This window comes from Cuculus canorus, chromosome 2 (genome assembly GCF_017976375.1).
Source record: "Cuculus canorus isolate bCucCan1 chromosome 2, bCucCan1.pri, whole genome shotgun sequence".
Lineage (NCBI taxonomy): Eukaryota > Metazoa > Chordata > Aves > Cuculiformes > Cuculidae > Cuculus > Cuculus canorus.
The window spans coordinates 10,754,041-10,771,849 of NC_071402.1; the positions used below are offsets into that span (position 1 = coordinate 10,754,041).

A 17,809-nucleotide genomic window follows, 5' to 3' on the forward strand; every position below is an offset into this window, starting at 1 on the left:
ATCACACCAGGCTCCCTGTGAAGTCAATGGAAAGAACAAGTGGTCATTGAAACACAGATTCATACTTAAATAGATGGTACTATACTTGTAGCTCAGGTACTTCTGTCAAGTCCCTAAAATTACATGCAACGATGCTGGCTTGAGCCTGGAATACAGCAACACTGTCGTGAATCTGTTTGTTGTCTTGGGATTTGAGTCTTGTAAGACGAATAGATAAGTAAAGTCTGAAAATCCCATTGTGCAAACCAGCTATAAATAAACCCGCCCTCAAAGAGCACTGTCAGATATTAAGAAATATCTGGGTGCCAAGCCTATATGTCTATATTATGGGTCCACTATGCCTCACTCTTCACGTTGATAAATGGAGACAACTGTGCTTATTAAGGCTTAACTGTATCTCCCTGAACGATTTGAAAATCCAAAATTGTATAACACACATTTTTTGCAAAAGCTTTTCTCATACTTGGTACTATTTCTTTAGTCCCTTCAATGTGCAATATTCAGTAATCCAGAATCTCCAAAAAATCTAGAGCAAAAGCAGCAGGACTTTAAAATGGTGCTTCACTAGTAAATTACTAGAAGATGGCTTAGCACGTTCAGTTATTAAAGGCAATAGACTGCAATATTAATATCTTTTCTGGTTTTAGCATTCTTTTTGCAGATGTTAAAGGATTCACCAACCTCTCCACAACTCTGTCAGCCCAGGAACTGGTCCGAATGCTGAATGAACTCTTTGCCAGATTTGATCGACTAGCACATGTGAGTTAAGCATAGTTTATTTACAAAAGGATGTGAAGTCAGCTCTGTATTTGGGAGCTTTGGGAAATATCTTAAGATCATTTTGTACAACATCAATTTAGATTTTCCCCACCAGAATTTTATATAGCCACTGAGGTTGGAAGAAACTGACAAGCTTTATCAAAAGTGATAGCAAGTGAAAGCTCAGATACTTATCAGTACTTCATTCTTCTGTGATGCTAGAAAAGAACAGCATTAAAGCGGGTCTCCCACCACAGTTTCTCAGGAATTTTGTAGTTCTGGGAAATTCTTGCTGGGAATTGAATTTTTTTAAAACCATAGGTTTATTTATACTTTTCTTCTACGAATGGTTAAAATATCTATTCATTTATAGAACATATGATCAGCCAACGGAGTCATTGCAATGGTTAGTAACTAGCTGGTTCTACAATCTTTAGGTTATAGTCTAACTCAGCAATGAAATTAATTAAACATAGTAGTGGAATTTAATACATTAGGCAAATTAGTTGCTACTTAATTTGTACAGCTTTGAAAAAGAGCAAAGCATAGCAATACAAGCAGAACACATCTTCAGTTTTACTGACCTTGCATTTTCTTTTCTTCTCTCTCTTATGTTTCTTTCGTCAAAGTTTCATTTTGTGTGACTATGTTTAGGGGTCAACATCTGAGCCGGCTGATAAGGCTGTTAGTATACGCAATGAAGTACATTTAATCCAGCCAAATGCAGCCCCTACTATGGGAAAACAGGAATTATATTCTGAATATCATTGGCTATGCTCTCTAATTATTATAAGTTAGAGGAGCCTACAGTGACTTACTCTGATATCCCTCACTAATACTTATACATTTCTGGTTCAAGAGTATGGAGTATTTGTGTACATATTGCACAGGCATCAGTAAGATCCTTGGTGTTATCTTAGCTTGCAAATTGATATCAGGAAACGCAAGACATCTGTAATTATTCAAAGCTTTTTTTGAGTCAGTGGTTTTTATCTCAAATAGCAATGTATTTTCTCATGTACAGAATGATGCAATGACCCATTGCCTGGACACTGGAAAATCAATAAATGCAATCTACAATATTTGTTTTGAAAACACAAAAATCTCATCAACTCTGATCTGTGTTAAAAACTAAGCAGGGTTGCAGAAGTTACCACAGTCCTGTCTTTTAGAAAACTTATAGGAGCAATGTCTGCTTCTGTGTGGGTTGACAAAAATAGCTACCCTAAGTGAAGAAACATATTTTAAACCAAATTAAATGTATGTATGTCACAGAAGTATTTTAGGAAGAATATGTACATCACATGATTTATTGCCTGGCTTTACATTTCAATTTTGCCCAGTGTTCTTGGTAGAATAGATTCTTCTCTCATAATCATTAACCATATTTTCTAATTGTTCCATAAGCTGTATTTAACCAATAGAGATTTTTTATAAATCCAATAAAAGACTTAAGAACAAAGAAGATGTTTATATCTAAAATTGAATCCAGAGGATCCTCCCTCACTTGCCACTTAACCCTGACGGCACTTCCCTGCTTGGTTTTAATACATTGTAGGAAATGAGAATTGTACTTCCTTTAACGCTCAGAGGTTTCTCTCTTCTCTGTGGTTTGACATACATCCCCTACCTAAGACCCTTAGAAATCTTTCTGTCACAGTCCTACACCAATAAATCTTTGTGAAGAACACTGGGTATGCTCACACAGGAGGAGTATCCCAAAAATGTAGGTGCGTTATTTTAAAGAAACAATAGTATGTATACTAATTTGTCTAACATAGCTAAGAAGTTAATTTCTTATCCAGAAATTTGCAGACTTTAGGATGACAGAACCTCTCTGTCTTCAAAACTTCATCTTCAGGACAGTCATCATTCTGGTAAATATTTCCCAATAATGATTGTGTTCCACAGTTATGACTTCTGAGCCCTGGATGTTTTGTCACATGCCTGACGTTCTGACAGTAGAGATGCCCAGCAGCCCTAGGAAGGAACAGAAACTCTACATGGCTTTTGGTGTTTCTGTCCAAACCAAGGAGATAAACTATCTCTCTGTACTTTATCAGAAACCAAGACTCCTCACACCAGGTTCTAGACTCTCATGGAGGGCCCATCTCCCTAAAATTAAAGGTTTAAGTCTTAAAACCTTAATTGAACTTAAACTTAGCCTTCTGAAAATTTTGGAAGCAAGCGCTGACTGGACCCAAATTTTAAGGAAGCGATTTACATGAACCTACCAATCTACCCAACGGATATAGTATGAAGCTTTTGCACCTGACAAAGTTGGATCTTTTGGGAAAATGCCCAGTGTTTATCTGTAGTCCTAGGAGATGGAGTAATACTTCCATATTTTGGGAGTTTATTCCAGTGTCCTTACACCGTCACTGTTAATTTGTTATGGTTTGTTTCTGATTTGGTTATTTCTGACTTCAAATTTCATCCAATAATTCTTACTATGACCTATTTTTCCAGACAAACAAGTCATCTTGTAGCCACTGATTTTCTCCAGGAATATATTTGTGTGCTTTGATCAAGTCACTTTTCAGGTTTCCTCTTGATAAAAGAAATAGACCAAGAACATTGTGAAGCTTTTTTCCTCTGTAAGAATTATTCCTTCAAACAATTTTGGGGGCTAGTTTTGTAGGCCACCCCCAATTTTTTAGAATCTCTTTAAAAGCATAGGTACTAGCACTGAAAGCAGTGCTCCTGGACTAACCTCCACTACTGTGGTGGAGGCAGATCATGATCATTCTTCCTACTTTCTGTTTCTTTGATCACTGTCCCAAACCACGTGTTTCTGAACATACAGTGATGACATTACTGCATTCAAACTTACTATTTTGGGTTTTTTTTTATAGTCTTGCTGCCTGGTTATGACCAGCATGCCTGTATTGTAATTGACTACTCTACCAGTCTTATTTCTTCCTCAAATGCTATTAGCAGTCGTCTCATACTTCCTTGTAAATACTTGAGAGACCTTTTGGAAACTGGTCCTTTCAAAGCCTCCTTAGAAGGATCTTCCTCTAATGAGGATTACACATTCATATCTAGATATCACGTCTATCACTTGACTAGTTCTTAATCTGCTTAACTAAAGTCATCGTAACTTTTTAAAATGCACATTGTTAATCAAAATCTTAGGTTTTGCTAAGAATTGTCATCAAAGCAAAGAGGTCAGTTACAGAAACCTTGAGGCAGTTTCCTTAGATTTTAGGGAAAATCCTTAAAAATCCTTACTTCTAAATAAAAGTAGTATTTTATAATCCTGTATAAAGGATTGTTTGATCGCCTCTATCATATTATAAAAATCATATAATATTAGAGAAGACACTATTTCACAGTTTACTGAAGACTGTCATTTAGCTTTGTTTCCTGTTTCCTATACTCAGCTTTCTTTTTTCTTGTGCAATGCAGAAGAAATAAGAGCTCTATGATTTTTTAAATCTTTAGTCAGTTATATCAAGTATATGACATACGTTGATGCATATAATTAATAACAACAAATTCCATTTCTGCATCATTACCACAGAACACTTTGAATAAATATTAGAACTCAGTTCAATATTTCTTTTAAGAAACAAATGTAATGTTATGATATGTACAGCTACTTCCTCTTTCTAATCACTCTATGTTATTTTTGGGAAATTTATAGCTATTAAAAATGACAGTTGGAAAGGAAGACAAATAAGTTGTCATAAAACAGAGATGAAGAAAAGATTCCCCTATATATCCATCTACCGAAAGGCCTAAATTGAAACTTAATTAATATTAATATTATCCTTAGGCGGAAATTTTGAGGAGAAAAGGGAAATAAAATGGCATTCAGCAAGACACTTAAGTCTAAAAAAGGTCCTGTTTTGATGAAATAATAGGTTTTTTTTTTAATGTTTGTTTTTTCTCTGCCTTCTGTTCAGTGCTAGATGTCAGTTGATAATATGATTCAAATTGTATGTCATATTTTTAAATGTATCTACATTGTGGTTAGATTCAGTTTCAGATAGGACAAAGAAGAAAGAGTAAAACCCTAAACACAGGAGCAGATATCTGTAATCTTTGTCACAACAGACATCTGAGATGTCTGACACCTAAAGGTAAAATAAAGCCATAACATATGCATTCAGGCACACAGACAAACACAAACACAGAGTCTTATGTTTGAACTTGGACCCATGCTTAAGATGAAGCATTGATGCTGAAATAGAAATCTTCCCCTGAAAGATTAAAATCCATGGGTTTCATATGAAAATGAAATTACTTGTCAGTAAGGAACTTCATCTTTTTACAGTCTCAACAGCTCTCATATTATAAACCAGAACACCATTGCTTCTTTTTCAGAGGAGCTGTAGAAACTGAATGGAAAATTCACTCTTTATTATAAGCTTTTTTCACTTTGTGTAACTAGCCTGGAGTTCGTGAGACATTTATTTACATGATGTGAATCTCAGCTTGCTTTCATTTATTAAAGAACTGATGAATATTTTTTCCAAATAGAGATAGTCCCTTTCTGTAACCTTGGTTAACTTCTCTGTTAGGACAATGAAGATAACCTGCCAAAGATTCCTCCAACACTGTATTACTAGTCTTACTTGTGACTACTGTTCCCAGGGATAGAAACCAACCTAACTAGCAGGGTCTACAAGAACTGTCATCATATATCCCTCATACAATACCTGAACCAGCTGATATCAAAGAGGGAAGAGTGAAGGGCTTTGAAGGCTCTTTTGTCTCCTCAATAAAGACACTCTTGTTGCTGTGCTTTACTGTTCCCACATTTAACCTCTGAGCTGGCAGTGCCTTGTTCTTTTGTGAAATGATCTTTAAGAACACAACTGGCAGGATTCTAGAGACTCCTTAAAAAAAACAATCTGTTTAAACATATTATGCCAGTAAATAAAGGTGTGAATTTTTTCACATGTATATGTTTGGTGTACTGTATGAAGAAACAGAGTTAACAGGATTATGAGTGTATGTATGTGATATTTTGTTAATTACAGGGACATCGTGTGAATTTATAATAATCATAGAATCATAGAATAGTTTGGATTGGAAGAAGCCTTTAAGATCATCTAGTTCCAAGCCCCCTGCTAGGGTTCAGGGACACCTTCCACTAGATCAAGATGCTCATAGCCTCATCTAACCCTGTCTTGAACATCTCTAGGGATGGGGCAGCCATAACATCTCTGGGCAAACTGTTCCAGTGCCTCACCACTCTCACAGTAAAAAATTTCTTCCTAATACCTAATCCAAATCTACCTTCTTTTCTTTTAAAACTAATACCCCTCATCCTGTCACTGCATTCCCTGATAAAGAACTCCTCCCCAGCTTTCCTGTAAGCCCCAGGACTTGGGAGTGAGTCTTTTTGCAGTGCTTAATTCTAGGGTCTTTCCCCTCCTTATTAGTGTCAATAATTAATTGTTAAATACTATGGAATAAACAACATTATTAAGCAATGCTCTTATTATAGTTACAATATTCCAGACACTAAAAAGCCAAGTAAATCATCATCAGATCTGCACATGCAAATGAGAGTCCATTCCACAAAACACTTTTAGAAGTGATAGTCTACCGGCATTTTATGAAAGAAGTCAGATGAAAATGTCAGATTAAATAAAATTTCAGTTTCAAAATTTTTGTGGTTTAGGAACCAAGAGTTATGTAAATCCAAACCTAAAAAACCCCGACTTTGTTAAATTAGGATTTTCATGTAATTTAGGCTTCACAAATATATTCTTAAGAAATATCTGCTTCACCCTTTACGTATTTGCAGTTCTGGAAGGGGCAGAATTTCCACGCAGAACTGCTCCTGCTTTATAAGGTAAATACCATACCTTAAATCTTTCTATCAGGGATTTATGTGCCTAAAAACACTTATGTCAGCATTTACTAATTAACACTAGCTGGTAAGACTGGTTGCTTACCAGACACAAGAGCCACAGCTATTTTCATTCCCCAGAATGGCTAAGGATGGAAGTGTAGACATATTGTATTATAAAATCCACACAGGGACGTGCCTTAGTTCCTTCTGCAGCATAAAAGACCGCAAACCACTATTTTATATCAGTCTGGAGAAGGCCTAAGCACTCCACTACAGGCTATTCTAAAAGAAGAAAACATTACTTACATGGCCTGCTATAATGCATACAAATAATTTCATATAGGGCTATATTTAAAAATTCCTTGGTCAAGGCAGAGGATGAAAGATTGGCACAATTTTCCCTTTATATATATAAAATACAGTAACAGTCCTTGAAACTGTGACCCAAACCTGGTCTTCCTTTCTGCCTGCATCACCAGACTTGAGAATTTCCCACCATGTGGCTTTGTCAAGGTCCTAGCTCTGTTTTCCAAAGCAACAGAGCTGCAATAGGAGGCATCTGAACGGACGTCTCTCTCCAGTCCACTCCAAAACAGCCTGCTGATTAAGAGCTTTGGCCTAGATCCTATTCGTGCTGAGGAAGGCCTTTTATTTAGGTTTCCTATACATTTGGCAAAAGTTTCAGAAACTGAGCTTTTGTGCACAAAGGCCAAGTTCCTGCCTCCTCCCACTCTGGCCACCTTTTAAAAGGAGATCTATGTGTATAACCTCTCTGTTCTGCTGTTCAACCTCAGTAATTTCTCATCCAAAATGTTCTAAATTTTTAGCTTGAAATCATAAAAACTGTGAATGTGGACTTTTCTGTGGGCTGTTCGCTAGCCTACAGGATTCCCTTCAAAAGGAGGTGAAACGATTAATTCACCATAGGCAGAAATGAAAAAGTGGCGTAACGTAAAACAAAATCACTTTTTCCCTTTTCTCAGAAATTTAGCCCAAGGAAACAAGAATTAATGAAGTTTCTGACTGTGACTTTCAGCAACTTGGTATTTGAACAACTCATTTCTTCAACTCCACTTTATGCCAATTTGTTTTGTTTCCTTTCCAGTCACTAAGGGTGTATTTAATAAGCTTAAACATAAATCATTCACATGCATGAGGTAATTATTTATGAAAAATTTGCATATTTTCTTTTGCTCTCAATTAATGTGCTTTGGAAAAAAGATTTCTTATCAATTGCCACTGAATTAATCTAGAATTATTATTAATAATAATTGAGTGTTTGAGTCTGCTCAGTATCCACAGGCAAAATACCTACTGATTTCGATTGATCTTGACGGAATCAGGCCCCTTAATCTTTCATTTGTATCTAATGAGAAGCTGCAAATAAAGGCAAAAAAAGCCCCTATTTTTGACATGCAGAGAAATTGATACCTTCAGTAAACGGCATTAATGAGTGAGTATAGGGAGGAGTGTGAGGCTGATGGTAACTGATGTGAATGTCTGTATAATATCAGATGTCATTTACATGCCCAAGGACAACATTGGAATTGCTTATGGAAGAGGGAAGAGAAATAGAATAAAATAAAGCAAAGATCCTAAGAGCCTCACAAGAGCATAAGGATTTAACACAGTAGTGTAAAAATTCTTGTGTCTATTTTCTCTTATTTAAATAATTTCCTCATTTTACACTTTCTTCACGCACATTTATGTTTTTCATTCATTTTCATTTAATATCATTAAACTTTCATTTAATGTCAGCTTGCAACTCCTACATACCATTGTGCTAAGATTGTTTTAGGAACTGTGAGGAAAATCTTGAATGCTATTATTATGATTTTAAACCACCAAAGGTAGGCCTTTAGAAAATTCAGTCTTCTATTCACAGCTACTGCATGGCTACTCACAATAGCAATGAATCTAGCCTTAATGTACTAATAAAATCAGTCTGACAAAGCTTCTAGTCTGAACTGTAGATGTGATTAAACTGCAACGTTATCAGAGGGAATCTCGGGAGACCAGACAGTCCTCCTTGGCCAAAGGCAGATACCATTAGCCTTCTATCCTCCCTGGCAGTTGTTTCATTTTCTTCTTCTAGCTGAAATATTTTGCGTGACAAAAAAGCCCCAAACATTGTTTATTTTTGATATAGGTATGATGGGAATAAGTGAAGAATAAAAAGGGTAAGGGCAACAATGTCAGTATGTAACACAGTTCATGTTTGACAGTCATAAAGATTTCACTACAGGAAAAATAAGGAAGACAGGGAGTCATTTAAGTGTTCCTTGTGGCTTCTTGTGCCAACAGAGACACTGTGGCTTGCCCTTGCACCACTCCAGAGAGACGGATGTAATGTCATATTTGTTATGCCTGTGTGGGTGTCTCACATACTCAGGAGCCTTACCAATGCACTGTAAGGTTATTTGTAGACAAGTGATCTGAAGCCCAGCCAGCTGCTTTATCTGTAAGCTCAATCAGTCCCTAGGCAATTCATTGCTTGGCTCTCCTTTGACTGTGATGGCAGCCTTGGTGGCTGCCTGACATATAGACACCTATGTATAAAGTCACCCACGTCTGGATATCTCATTCAGTAAGTGACAACCTTAGCTTTGGTACATGAATGAAGAGATGATGTATCATGACAAGAAGAAGTATAAATTCATATGCAACTGAAAGGATTTCCTCTGTCACATGCAGACATACACACACACATACACACACACACACACACTCGCGTGTATCAAACCTGCATTAGCAGGTCTTGTTAGGTGTTAGAATTCTTTTGAGTTCTTATAAAAATCACAGCTTTTTGGCATAGCCTGCCTTGTTCTGATTTTCAGCAAATGAGGAGACTTGCATCCAGGTGACAGAAGTCTCATCTAACCTAAATGGAATCAGTGCTTCAACCAGTTTAAATGAACAATTAACCAAACAGTTGAGGTTTCTTTTCTGCTGCAGATTATATTATCTATCAATTCTAAATTAGAAGTTAATTTAATAGGGGATTCCAACATTATCAAATAGGCAGGTACTACAGATACAACACTGCATGATAAATGTTGCATATAAAAATGTAATTATAATACTAAAATATTATACTACTTAAGACATATCCACCTGCCTTTCTTTCTTTGTTTCTTTCTTCATTCCTTCCTTGTTTTCTTTCCTGGAAATTCACTGTGTTTACTTTTATTTTTCTATAGTACATGATGAGGTTATCAGTTGTATTTGTAGCAGGTCTGAGTGGCCTTAAAAGTGCTGCCTTGTGCTTTACTTCACCTCAGTCAAACTGATAGGATGTTATAAGCGCTTTTACTTTGTAGATGTAAAAGTAAATGGCAATTAGAATACAAAACAATTGAATGTCACTATTAGAAAAATCAAACAACTTTAGATCTGTGGTTTATAATATCTTTATCTCCTTGCATTTCACCTAACCAGGAAACACAAAAAAAGAGCTTAAGGAAGCCCATTAACAGTTTAGCATGCAATGATTTATGCCATTGAGTACTCAATACTTTATTGTTTAATGTTTCATAGTATCACTCTATAGAAAAAAATTAGGTGGAAAGTGTAGCAAAGTTAATCTCTAATTCTTTCCATTGAGGAAGAAATGTAAACAGTGAATGTTTTGGTGGATTTTAGGATGTACCATTTCAGTTGCAACCATACAAAAAATACTCAGTGTTGGAGTACTTGTGAGGATCTGCAAAAGGGCTGAAGAGAAGGCGACAGAGAAAGAGGAAAGTTACATATAAAAGTTGACATTTTAGAAGCCCAACTTTCGTCTTGAATTTCCTTGTGAAACTTGAGCTGCTAGGCATTACACTCTGAGAACTAGCTATGGTATTAGCCGAAGACTTAGCCAAAGCTTCAAACACATTCAGCTCCTACTGATGCTTTAAGGAGATTTCAGGGTGAAGCAGCTTACTTTGGTCCTGTGCCCAGAGCAGATTTTACCCTTACTGGAATGCTTAAAGGTTCAGCTGACTTCTGCAAAAGCTTTGAGTACAAATGTGTACATTTTCTGTGCCACTCTAGGATTTTTAAAGATTTGTCTAAGGTTCACTGCAAAGCTTCATTGTTCCTGGGCAAAATGTTGAATAATAACTTAGAGTCTCAAATGTTTGGCCAGTACTCAGTTCCTGAGGCACCGTCAGCTTTCACATTTGCTCCTACATCCTATTTAAAGTTGTTTCTTCCCCAGCAGGTTTAGTGCACCCCTACTCTTTTGATTAGTGCAGCCTCTGCCACAGGTCTCCAGGACAAAAGAGAAGACAAATCCTGTAATGAATACCACAGGTCAAATTTTGCTATCATCTAATAATACAGTTTTACAAATCATAATCTTGCTCCTTAGTAATGACTCATCTTCATGTCAATGTTCTGTCATTTGAGCCTTTACTGATTGAGTGCTAATACTGTACTTATGTCAATGATTCTCTATCTTGCAATACCTTCTGACCCCAGACACTTGTAGCTCTGTCCTCAAATCATTATGGTCTCTGTTCTTGTGCTTTGATTGCCTCTTGTGAGTGCCAAGCCAGCAGAATATATGAGGCAAGTTTACAGCTAATATTGGTCTCATTTGTTTTGCTTGTCTGGGTACTGCAAAAGTTTTAGCAGCTCAGGTATTTTTGCTCACGAGAACATAATCTTCCAAACTAATGATCCAATCACATTGTAATATGCTGTTTCTGCCTTTAAGGATATCGTTAATATGTATTTAAGAAATGAAATTCAGTATTTGCTCTTAGGCCGAAGAACACTGCTGGCTAAATGACAAATGCCATTTCTACACAATACAAGCCTAATGCAAGACACCACCTTTTATACCCTTGGCATGCAGATACTTGATCAGCTCCTATGCCTGTTTGGAATGCTGTGACAGTGGAAACTTTAGGTGGGAAGGGATTATCAGTGGGAGGAAAGAGTTTTTTAATTTATTTTTAGTGAAAAAAGGGGACAGAAAGGATACCCTGGAGAAATATATTCTAAAACAGGATATTCATTATCTCAGCTGGCATTTCTGAATCCTTGGCCTAGCTTCCATCCTAGCTTTCTGACGAACCATTTCTCACCATCAGCAAGGACATCGCTGGCTAGCATAACACAAGAATCACTATATATTTTTACTGAAAATGCAAAAGTACTTTATTTCAAGGTTGTGATAATTACGAACAAGAAACATCCAGCAAAAAGGTTTTGATTCTTTTTTTATTTCTTTTTCAATAACTTAAAATTATGAAAACATAACTGTAAATCTTTGCTTTCTCTTCAATGCATTTACATCTAGGAACATCACTGTCTCAGAATAAAGATCCTGGGGGACTGTTACTACTGTGTGTCAGGGCTCCCAGAACCTCGCCAGGACCATGCACACTGCTGCGTTGAAATGGGGCTCAGCATGATCAAAACTATCAGGTAATGTTGTTTTTTCCTTTTTCATCATTTCTGACAGTGTTCTGAACTTCTTATCTGAGAATGTTATTCCTAGACAAGTGATTCCTATAGTGGTTCAGAAACCTCAGGATTACCGTTGTGAAGAGTGCAGGACATTTTTGACCCATGGAATGCATGGAAACAGATACTAAACACCTTTGACTAACCTGTGCTTTTTCAGAGCATAAAACACAACAGGTGTGTGTGCATTGTGAGTGATAAGATTCACAGATCTTAACAGTTCTCACTTTGTAGTTGTCATTGTTAAGAGGAGATAGATGAGGAAGAGACTGAATTGTTTCCAATAATCTACTTAATAAAATTAAACAAGATAAACACTAAATAGACAGCTGTGGCAATACTGTATCTGGGAAACTACTTCATAGACAAAATCGTAAACACCAAGACTGCCTGAGGAGGAAATTTTACTTGTTACATTAGGTTGGTGCTTAACTCCACGTAAGCTGGAAGTGTTTTAATTAAGGGATGTGTTCCCATCATGTGAATACAGTTGTGTTGCTGATAGTTTCTTGTATTTTTATGCAAATGGGATTAATAAGAATAAAGTTCCAGCAGCCCATGTATAGAGCTTCTCCAATGATTGTGATGGTAACTGAAGTCTAATGCTCCAAGAGAGATTTTTCCATCTTTTTTATCTTCTGCATCGGTGTTGCTGAGTTCCCCTTCTCCATATCCTTCTGCTATTTCCTTCCCTAAAACAGTGTTGCATAACCTGAGCACTCTCCTCTTTCCGTGGATGTTTTTCTGTCCAATTTCTTTGTCTGCTTCTTTTCCAGACTGCTTTTCTTCCTTTAATCTGCGTGTGCCTGATTACATATATCAGAGTTAATGCGTACTGCAGCTGGATTACTGAGATGTTAATAGAGAAAGAATTTGACAAAAATTAATTAATGGAAAATATAACTGAATAATGATTATGCAACAATGATGTCTAAGAAGATTGAATTCAATTATCACATACTAAACATTGCACAAAGTAATCAATATTTTGCTTCTGGAAAAGTGAAAGTGAAACACGATTCAGAGAACATGCAATAATGAAAAAAGCTACCATCACTGTCAAAAGTTCTTGGAGAAACACATCAGATCATGTGCTTTTGCTTGGTAATATCATCTGCATATTGCAAGTAATTTTTATTCTAGGATAGCAAATTTCTCTGTATTTCCTTACACATGTGGAGGTCTTTAATACCCTGGTACGCTTTCATGAACTAGATCTCAAAGGCAGTAGATCAGTAGATACAGTACTGCAGTTCTAGTATTTTAAATGACAGTTATATTCAGTGGGAGCTAAGAAACCAAAGTCCATTAAGAGTTTGGACCCTCTGGGTAATTCAGTTCATATTTCCTCCAATGATAATCTCAGTATCTGGATTTCTGGACATTAAATGAGGCTTTTCTGTTCAGAGTATAGGAGCCTTATGTTACTTATCTTAATGCATGCTCATATAATTCACAGGGAGGACTGATCCTTCATGGGATCCTTCATGATCCTTCCATGGGATATTACAAATACTTCATTCAAGATTTCTGAGAGTCTACTAATTAGAACTTAAATTAGTAAATATCTCTCACAGTTAAAGTGAAAAAAAACCCCGTCTTCTATTCTTTTTTAGAAAACTGAACAAGCCAGGTACTTTTAGAAGCTCTGATTCTTGTACCAGTTTAATTTTTTTATGCAATTAATGCAGAAGGAAGCTTTAAATTGGGCAGACCAGATTTTCCCCTACAGGCCTTCCAGAATTCCTCTTCTCTCCATTGACAGCAGGTAGTTGGTAACATTAAAAGGATCAGTAGAACACTTGTGGTGAGGAGTGCACCAAAATCTGCTGTCTCAGGATACCATTGCTGAATTTTCTTCTAGACTCCTTGGTGACTGCATGGTCAGCAGGAACTGAACAAGAGTTAAAAATCTATTCATTACAAAATAATTAAAATAAATCTACATGGAGAGATTGACTCACAGGGGACTTCTAAGTATTTTAGTACCACTCATATCCATACAGCTAAAGTGTGAAATTATTGTTAATTGAGACTCTACAAATGGATTTTAAGATCATATACTAAGGATCGAGACTTGAGTCTGGCTGCTGCACTTCCATCTTTGCAGACATAAGGAACTGTTCTGAACACAACAAAACATCACTCTATCTTGTTACAAATCTCATAAAAAGAAAAGCTATTATTGTTGTTCCACTCTGTCTTCTTGTACTTTGCCCCCCTAGCTACTGAATACAATAGAAATACAACTTTCTGCCATGGGATCGTTCCACTAAATCTGATATTTACTCTGAAACAAGGAAGCTTTGCCCCATAACATCTGTGCACAAACAAGAATTCTAACTCTGCCTGTCTTGCAAAACCCAAACTCCTGTAAACTCTCTTTAGCTACAGTTGGAAGTGTAAATTAAGTTAAAAGAAACAAGCTGTTCACAAGAGGTTTTTTTATTTAGCTGGTTCTCCTATCTTTTCACACACAGTGTAACTCTTCCTCTATTTAATTTTATTGAAGTCTGTCTGTACTGACAGTTGACAGAAATTAGATGCTAATAGAATGTTTAGTCATCAGATGACAGTGTTTCATTTTAAAAGTTGTTTCCCAAGCTAAATGGGTGTCAGAGAGAATGATCAAGGAAACTAAATCTGCAACTTCTCTTACCTACAAAAAAAGAACAGCCAAATTATATTTACCTTTACATCTATACAGAGAGAGAAAAAAATGTAAGAATACAGTCATAAGTGTTTTCATTGCATGTTAGTGAAATTCCAAAGCTGTATTGGAGTGCCAGATGGATGGAATTGTGGATGGGATATGTGATAAAATTCAAGATGGGGCTACCTATATGCTGACAGTAAAACTTGGAACATGAGCTTAAGACCTAACAGTAAAACAAGCCTACATTTAGTGAGACAATCACTTCTTAAAATATATTTAAATAGATAAGAGAAAGATACAGGAAATAAAAGTCATTCTGAACTAGATAATCACATTATGATCCAGGCAGAGATCAACACGTTTGTTCATTGAGATTTCCCATTCTTTGGGTGGGGCTGTGAGGAGTGGGAAAGTGAGGTAAAAAAAAAAAAAAAAAAAGCTTAGTGAAAGAAGATCAGAGGGAAAGTTAAAAGAGAAAGGAGAGAAAGCATGAAAGAAAGTGGAAGTAGAAGAACTGTGAAGAGATGTGAAGGAAATAATCTTAAAGAAGAGGAGAGATCACTTCTGAAGTGGAAATAATAGAGCATAATCTGTCAATGTCAAGATTGAGATGAGAATAATGAATCTTGGTGTAGTGGTCTCATTTTAAAACGCTTGTTAAACATTTTTATAAACCTACAGGGAAAAGTTGCAAAAATAATATATGAAGCAGAAGTGCTTTTAAAATAAGAGAATTGAGGAGCTTGATCTGTTTAGCTGAGTGGAAAAAAGAACTGACAAGTTATTTTGTAGCTGCACACAAAAGAATTATGGTCAGAAAACAATAGATTTAAAATTGGGTGATGGAATTACTAAGAGAAACAATGGCTTTTCAGTCCCTCAGTGTTTTCAAATCAAAACTGAGCTCATCCCTGAATAAATACTTACATCAGGTACAAATTATTGCATGATAAACAAGCACAATTGGGTAAAATGTATCAGTCCATGTAGCACAGGATGTCAAGGTGGACAATGAAGCTGTCCCTTCTGTTCTTCAGCTTGAGACACAGTGGCAGCATGAATGAGAAGCCTGCAGCTTTCGCCACCACCTTCTCCAATACTTATTCCTAAAATCCCTGTGGCTGGGAAGAGACAGGGGAGGAAGACTGTGTGAGGCTCAGCTCCTCTAAAACTCATATAGTATAATGATGGAAATCCGGCAACAATCCATATAACAGTGGAAATCAAACATTTATGCTGGTATATATTTGGTAAGTCAAGGAGTTCTGAGTGATTTCATCTCTTGGATTATTTCCCACTGAAACACCAGCTGAAAGGGTAATTATTATGACAGAAAAAAGTAGTCCCAGCATAAAATGTAAGCTAAATTCCAGAAACTAGATAACAGTTTTCCTTCATTAAAAGTATATAATTGACTACTAATATTAATGTCATTTCATGAAAGAGAAAAAAAAAACAACCTACCAGCATCAACAAACCTAAACAGAAAAAAACAAACACCCAACTCAAAATCAAAATAGCACAACCATTTCAGATGATCACAGTGACTGACTTTTTGCAGGAAAACACACTTAATTTCATCCGTTGGGTACTGAAAAAAATCATGAACTTGTTAAAGAAGTTACTTAGCCAGTGAAATGGCCAGGAATTTCTTTCATATTCCATGATTAATGAGTCATTATTTAATTATATAACTATGTAATAATATAATAATATAATTGATCCAGTTCAAGATTACTTCCACAGATTATTTCTTGTATAATGTATAATGCCTATTGCCTATGTTGCAATCAGCCCTGACTCTCAGAAGACAGAATAATGTTTCACAAAAACAAAAGATATTGCTTGCCTTCATTTCTGCATGGTGTTGGAAAGGGACTTTGCAAGATATTCACAAGTTCAGCCACCACTCTTCAAAGTGAATGATTACATCGTCAGTTCCACATGTCCATTTCAGCCACCTGCTGTGAATCAACTGAGTGTCAGAACAGTATATCTTTCCCTGTTTTTTGTTCTTGGGTGACTATATGAATTGAACAGGGTAAAAATTAATAGGTCTATCTATGTCTGAAACCTCTTTTCTTTGAATATGAGATGAAATACAACAAAAGCTATGTTGGCAAGATAGCACAGAAGTCTACGTATTTATATAGCTTTTTATAATATAGTTTTCAAATGAAAATAATTGATAATATTGTTAGTAGTTCCTTGTGCTATATTAGTTTCCTGCTTCTCAGAGCAGATAGACATAAGAAATAGGAATACAGCAGTGGTTTAACTCTGCCGTGTTGCTACAGTAGCTGTCTAAACTCAAAACAGGTCAATTATATTAATAAGTCTGATGATGTGAAACTTCTCCAGATAGTAGTTTCTGCTGACATTGGAATGTAAGTCTAATTCCAACTTAAACTCACTCTGGAGCTATTTTAAACTGGCTTCTAGGGATAATATCTGCCTTGAGTTGTAAATTCAGTGCTGTGTAAAGTCCATCTACAAAGTGTTTTATCCCATGAGTCATAATACCTGTGTTACATTCTTCAAACTGTTCGATAGTTCGATAGTGCACCCTGTTTCCTAGCTTTTTAAAAATAATGGTTATCTTCTTCACAGGCATGACACAGTTCTCAGAATCACACACAAAAAAAAGCACTTACCTCAGTTCCACTACTGTCCTTTCACGTCAGCAACAAAAAACATTTGAGTTCATTTAAGAAAATTCTACAAATCTGTTCTGTCCAACCAAAATGTTTTCTACATAATTGATAGTATATAGGGATGATAGCATAGTTCAATTTGGAGTAGATACCAGGAGCTCACTAGTCCCACCTTCTGCCCAAAGCAGGATCAGCTATGACCCTTATTTACTTCAAACAGAATGTCCAGACTTTCCTGTTACATCTCCATGAGGATGATAGTGTCTGTGTCTTATGGATAAATTAACCCCACAAAACGTCAGCTGTCACCAAGAAGAGGTGCACAGACTGGCCAACTCCCATTCTTCTGAAGTATTTTTGCTTCCAAAACGAGGCTGCTGCATTCAGATTGTCTCCCACAAATGGTCTTCATCACATTCAAACTCATGAACCTAGGAAGAAGTAGTAAGAGAGCCACTTGACAAGGAA

At 36.3% G+C, this 17,809-nt stretch overlaps 1 protein-coding gene across 2 annotated transcripts in view; it reads left to right on the top strand.

The window, feature by feature from the left end:
* ADCY8 (adenylate cyclase 8) overlaps positions 1-17,809 on the top strand; it is a 121,697-nt gene that overhangs the window by 48,303 nt on the left and 55,585 nt on the right. For both annotated transcript variants that reach the window (XM_054059704.1, XM_009560039.2), the window contains exons 4-5: positions 648-759; positions 11,865-11,992. In XM_054059704.1, the coding sequence (XP_053915679.1) occupies positions 648-759; positions 11,865-11,992 (240 nt within the window). The remainder of the gene's footprint in view (positions 1-647; positions 760-11,864; positions 11,993-17,809) is intronic.